Genomic DNA, 6,549 nt, shown 5'->3' on the forward strand with positions numbered 1-6,549 from the left:
GAAGGAATGAATTGGCGTGACTCAAACATGGCAAAATAAACTATTTTTTAGTCTCACTTGGCAAGGCAGATTTAAATACTGGCGTGAATGTGACTAGCAAGGCTTGCGAAGATCTGCAAATAATGAATATATATAATAATATGTGAGCGGTGTCGTTTCCACCATCTCTACCACATTTTTGATTTTGACATGGGTATGGAATCAGTCAAGCAAACAGGGTTTCCAGTTGTAACATGGGTGGTGGGAGAACAGGCCAGCCTTTGTTAAAAAAAAAAAGCTTTAGTATCACAGAGGAGAGAGAAGCCATTGTGCTTTAGAGAAGCCTCCTTATGGTTCATGTCCTCAGATTGTAATGGATCCTCAGCCCCAGTTTAACAAATGCAACTCACTCAAGCCGACAGTATATGCATTTCAATAGGCCCGGTTACTGGAAATGAGCAGCCTTGTTGTCATCAGCTTATCAAGTAAACTACCTCCGATTCAGCCCGTGCATCCACAGCAAGATAGGACAAAAGATGAATGAAAACCTGCAGTTTATGATGGCCGTGTGAGAATTACACAAGCCCACTTTGTGAGCGGTAAAGCAGTTGAGATAATGACCAGTTTTTAAACTAACTGCAGCCCTGCAGATTAAAATGCAAACAATCATTGTAGGGTAATGGTAAAATAAAATAATCACAGTACAAATAAACTGTAGTTTTTCATTTTTTACCTTTTTAATCTCACAAAAAAAATGTATGCTTCTGTTCCTGAAAAGAGAGACAGTGTCATCTAGAAAACACTGAATGCACAGTTCTCACTTTACAGATGTTTTTCCATGGTTCATTTTAGGCACTTGGAATCATGACAACATTCCATTTTCTGAACAACAAATACATCTTTGGTCCAGTATGTCATTTAAAAAAAGATAAAGCCAGAGTATGAAAATAATACCAGCTTCAACGTTTGTTTCCTCAAAAATGTATTTTTTTTTTTTACATATAAAGCTTCATAAAGACTTTAATACTTCAACAATAAATCATCGCTACATCTCAGAAATGACCAGCAATCTTACAGATGTTTTGCAAGAGAACACAAGTGAGAAAAAATGTATGTGTCGGCTCAATCAGATGTACAGCAGTACAGGATTGTTTTAGTCAAGTCACATTTGGCAAAAAAAGGTTTCTTTTTTTTTTTTTTTTCAGTTCACTTCCTTAAAAAGATAAAGAGTGATAGAGACATGTCCTCTTCTCACAGCCGGTTCAGCTACAGGGCAGCCACGTCTGATACGAATTACTGCACGGTGAAAGCTGCGGCGGCTGCACGTGTGCAATATAGTAATTACTGAAGTTGATGTCCTGCACATACGGAGCGGGCTGGTAGTAACAAGTGACATTTGTTACGGTTGGGATGGCGTTCTGCTCGGCCAGCACCTTCAGCGCCAGCATGGAGATGAGGCTGAGCGTCTGGCGCCGCTCGTGGCCCATCAGACACACGGTGCTCTCGTTCACCACGTGGTGCAGAGTCATCAGGCACTCGTACCGCTTGTGCTCTATCCCAGCGAAATGGTTTTGCAAGTAGGCCTCCAGTTTCCTCTGCTGTTCTCCTATGTCAGAGAAGTCAATGAAAAAGCGTGAGCACATGTAGCGCTGCATGTGCTTCATGTCTGCGTCCGAAGAGGGCGTGAACCCTCGCACCAGCAGGTGGCAGTACTTCAATAAGCCGCCCCCTCTGATTTCTTCTGGGCTGCGTGTAGCTATGGTCCTCTGACACAGATGGTCCATGGCCTCCTTGAAGTCCCCGTACACACTCTCCCCGATCACGGTAGGGTGAAAGCTCTCAGACATGGCCGTCTCTGAGCAGCGGTCAAATAAGAGCAGAGAGTCGAGGCAAATCTGGAAGGAGTCCACGCTGAATTCAAACTGCCGCCGCAGAGAGTCCACAAATTTTAGCTCCACGTTTTTGCCCGTGTTGTTGCACAGCGAGATAAGGCTCCAGCGGTCCGTGTCATTACAGACTTTAACCAGTTTCTGTATATAGGCCTCTTTGAGGGTCAGTGCTGAGATGCGCTCCTTAGAGACCCCGGCTGGCAAGAAGTCAAACAGGCAATCCAGCACGACGTCCTTCACCAGACGGAAGGCCTGATCGTCTTTAAGAGACACGCCAAAGATCAGGTCGAGGTCCTTATAGCCCAGTCCAGTGTCCTGATGGAGCACATGGCTGGCAGCGGAGCCATTCAGCCTCACGTCCCTAACGCACACGCCCCTCTCCTCCAGCCTCGCCCGCACCACCTGGACAGGAATGAGACAGAGACACAGCCTTTTATTAATGATACAGATTAATTTGTACAGATTAAGAAATGTCCTTGTAGTTGCAGAATTTATGAAAGAAATAAACAAAAAAGACCCTTGAAATAAATACAAATAAGCTCCACATGGGCATAGTGGAAATCAATAGCTTGTGAAGGCAAAATCTATACTGGGGCTCACAAAAGTCCATTTCATCACCGCCAGCCTCAGTCTGAATGAAACCTGGAGAGGCCAGACAAAGAGCAGCAGAGCGGTCGTCAGAGTGTCTTTTCTTATCACAAACAAACAGTGATAAGATTTATAATCTAAAGAGAGAGAGAGAGAGAGAGCGAGAGAGAGAGAGAGAGAGAGAGAGAGAGAGAGAGAGAGAGAGAGAGAGAGAGAGAGAGAGAGAGAGAGACAGAGAGCGCTGATGTGCGGGACCAGTGGTGCCTTTGGCTAAATGTCACAACCTCAGGTCATTAAGGGTCAGCGGCTTTTCCCTTCCTCTGTCCCAGTGACCTGTAATGTGTTTAACCGTCTCGCCTCAGCGCAGACACACTGGAAGATGATGATCTACAGCTGGACAGGCTGTGCCAAAATAAATAATTAAATAAAATCACTGCTAGGGACTAAAAAGGTGAAATATGTCTGAAATAAGAGATCAAACATACGGTAGATTCTGCTTTGTTGTCGGAAGGGAAATGACAATGCAATGCAGTCGTGCCATAAAAACGGGCTGTACTCAAAACACTTGGAAGCGATCAAAGATTTCAGTGTAAACTTTAGAACTCATATGACACATCAATGAGCTGCAGCTTCATTGTTATATGTGGCAACTTGCTATTTGAGAAGTTTGTTGTACTTATTCAGTGTATGCACAGCTGATTCTTGTAGAAGACTGGAACAAAAACTAATACATCCCTGACAGTCTGTAGCCTACATGTAACAAATACACTTAAACTCCTCAAGGATTTCCACCGAGCAAATAATAATTGCAAACCCCAATTCAAACCTGCAGTATTAATGAATTGTTACACACACTCGAACACAATCTGAAATCTCCCTACCGGCACTGATCTGTCAGATTAGTGTCTGTTAACTCTCTCTCCCATGGTGATCAGATAACGAGCTGGCTCTATTTATACATACTGGGTCAGGCTACGGACAAACACATTTGAAGGCAAGTCGACCCCTCCTTAAACAGGAGTGTGTGAAAAACACAATCATAATTGCATAACTTGGCAATATAGCGTTGCAATCATTCAGCCGTGAAGTGGTGCCAATTGGGTTCAAATTCCAATTCCAAGAAGCAATAATAGTGTGGTGTTTGTGTGCTTCTGTGGTGGGCCCGATATGCCAGCACAGTCAGAGCCAAAGTCAGGGCCAGGCCTGCATTTGACACCTTTAATCCCTCTGCCCTCTGACTACAGGTGGTCATACAGCCCAACTGAGTGCTTAAAGGTCCCATATAATTCTCATTTACAGGTTCATACTTTCTACTAGAACATGTTAACATGCTTTAATGTTCAAAAAACATGTTATTTTTCTCACACCGTCAGAATATACCTGTGTTCACCCTCTGTCTGAAACGCTCCGTTTTAATGCCTGTCTCTTTAAGGCCCCTTCCCATAGAATGGATGCAGCATACCTTGATCAAATCGCACTCGCCTACGGGAGTCGCCATCTTGTCAGACTTTGACTCCGCCTCATTTTCTCTTACTCAAAAAGGGCACTGATCTGACATTGGGGGGAGGGAGATACGTCCATCTGGCTGATGTATTCCTCCGAGGCGAAGTAAGGGCCAGTGGCTAGCTGTCACTCAAGAGGCTGCTCCCCCAATATTCATAAACTTTAACCTCAAATAAAATAAAAACTAGCCTGGTGCTGCTCTATTATGCAAACTGCCACTAGTGGACACTCGGAAAACTGCAGTTTTTTTGCATTTCTGTATTGGATCCACCAGGAAGTGGTGGGGGCTTGCCCCTTACCAATAAAGACCAGTCTGCTCTGATTGGTCGGCGGTTTTCCGGATCTTTCGGCTCTTCCATATCTGCGCTCTCAGCATCTCTGCACAGTCATTACAACTGTGTAATAACTGTAACGGTACTGTAGCTTCACTTTCTACATACTGTATAGTAAATGTAGAGATACTGTATATAATGCATAGTAAATATATAGTATAGTTCACAACTGTATGGAAGAAGGTGTGTTCAAACTTTCTGAATATGGGCTGTATGCATTTCTCTTTGGATTGAGCATTTAAGATATCTGACAGTATTTATAAAGCACCTCGACCTGCTTTATAATAATAATAATGAAAAAGACATGGACATTTCTCTCTTCTTTTTTTTTTTACAATATGGACCTCCCGGAACCCTCCCTGCCTGTGGAAGCACAGGTATACTGTACCTCTGCTCCAACTTTACAAATTGTGTCATGCCTGTCTCACTTCTTGAAAAAGAAAAAAAGAAACTAATAAAAAGCTTGCAAGAGTGGCTCCCACTGGGAGTCATCTTAGAGCTACAGTTACAGCTCTGTAACTCCACAGACATCCATGACGCTACATGGATATTAGAGGACTGCTTATCCCCCTAAACCTGCAGCAGGACAAAGGTCCTCACTCTCTGTCATGGCTCTTGTGATGCATAACAGAAGAGGCATCATCATTTAAAAAACAAAACAAACAAAAAACATTAAATATATATTTAGGCTAAATAGTTTCATGCTAGGTTGTCATGACAAGTGATTAACTGAATATGAAGGTGGAAGCTAGATTTGAGCTAGATTAAAGTATATGGGGTTTCCACAAATCCAGGGGGAAGCAGAGCACATTTGGGACTCAAAGCTGCATTTAAGCCTCATGCACACTCAATGGAGCATTCATCTTTCCACAACCACAAAGTCCGTGAAGTCCTGGGCTTCACAGGCCTGTTGCGCATCTTGAATATGTCAAAGTGTAAATGAAAAAGGGGGGGGGGGGGGGGGGGGGGGATTCCATAACACAGTACCTGACTTGAATTAGTAATCTACTGTGTTTTCATTCTGAAATTATGTCCCGGCATTTAAATTGCAAAGGAATACAAAGCCAACTAATCTAGAGACACCGCAGGAGAAAGTGAAATAGGATCCAGCCACAATGTACAAGTGGCTGGAAATGTGAAGGGACCTTGTCTGTTTCATACATTTTCAGTTAAACCAGGGGAGTTGAAACAGCACTCCTCACTGCCCCCCCTCATCTGTTGTTTGACAGATCAAAATGATGAATATGGGATTTTTTTTCATCATCTGTAATACAACAAATAGTTCAATTTATTGTCATCTATTTAAATGCAGAAGAGTCATAGTTTGCCTGCAGATATTTTTTGAGTGACTAATCACTGAAGGAATACATATACATGCAGTCCTGGGACAAAGTTAAAAAGAGACACACATAAAGGTTGCCCCAAAAAGAGGAAACAGACCAAATGATGTAATGCGTCATGAAGATACAATTAGGAGAAGAAGGATCTAAAAAATCTACAAGTGATATCCTGGGTTTGTCAGTGGCTCTCAAATTGGAGTTTTAGAGACCACTGGAGGCCCCGAGGGGTTTCAAAGTGAGCTCTAGAAAAATAAAAAGTTTAATTTGAATAATTGACTCCCAGTTTGATAATATAAAAGTTACTTTTCTAAAATCCACATCCACCCAACCACCTGAGGGCAGCCAGCTGTTATCTACAATTGCACATCCATGCATTGGCCTATATAGGTGATGTTATTCTAACTAACTCCAAAAAAAGGAGGAGATGCCCATGCTCAAACTTAAATCTGTAACCAATAAATACGTAAACACGTTGGAATTCACATGTGCATTTAATGTGCAGGGGTTAGTACCTGGACAATCTGCCGTGGTTGCATGGACAGAGTGGGGAAGTTTCCCCGGCCGTGGATGGGGACAGCCTCCCCCAGGATCGAGTCCAAGCGCTGCACCTGATCCCACGACAACACACAGAACCGCCGACTCTGATCCGACGCATCACCGCAAGACATGGCGATGTGAACTTCCAAAAAAAAAAAAAAAGAAAGAAATCAGCAAGAATATGAATGAGCGCAGACTCTCAACTGAGCTCAGTATCTTCTCTCTCTCTCTCTCTCTTCAACACAAGTGAGGTATTCCTGTGGAATTCTACGGGTGAGGAGGTCCGGTAAGAGCTGATGTCGAGGTGAGGAGTAGAAAAAAAGTTGAGTTGAGTCGGAGGTGTTTGGAGGTGAGAGTGGGGTCTTGGTGTGCGCCGCTTAA

General features: G+C 43.3%; 1 protein-coding gene across 1 annotated transcript; it reads right to left on the reverse strand.

Moving 5' to 3' along the window:
- Positions 1-699: 699 nt before the first annotated feature.
- tent5ba (terminal nucleotidyltransferase 5ba) lies at positions 700-6,549 on the reverse strand. Its single transcript, XM_083918033.1, has 2 exons — positions 6,144-6,549; positions 700-2,270 (listed from the first exon to the last, which is right to left on the reverse strand). Exons 1-2 carry the CDS (start codon positions 6,297-6,299, stop codon positions 1,242-1,244), a joined length of 1,185 nt encoding a protein of 394 aa, XP_083774159.1. The 5' UTR covers positions 6,300-6,549; the 3' UTR covers positions 700-1,241.

This window comes from Echiichthys vipera (genome assembly GCF_963691815.1).
Source record: "Echiichthys vipera genome assembly, chromosome: 8".
Classification (NCBI taxonomy): Eukaryota; Metazoa; Chordata; class Actinopteri; order Perciformes; family Trachinidae; genus Echiichthys; species Echiichthys vipera.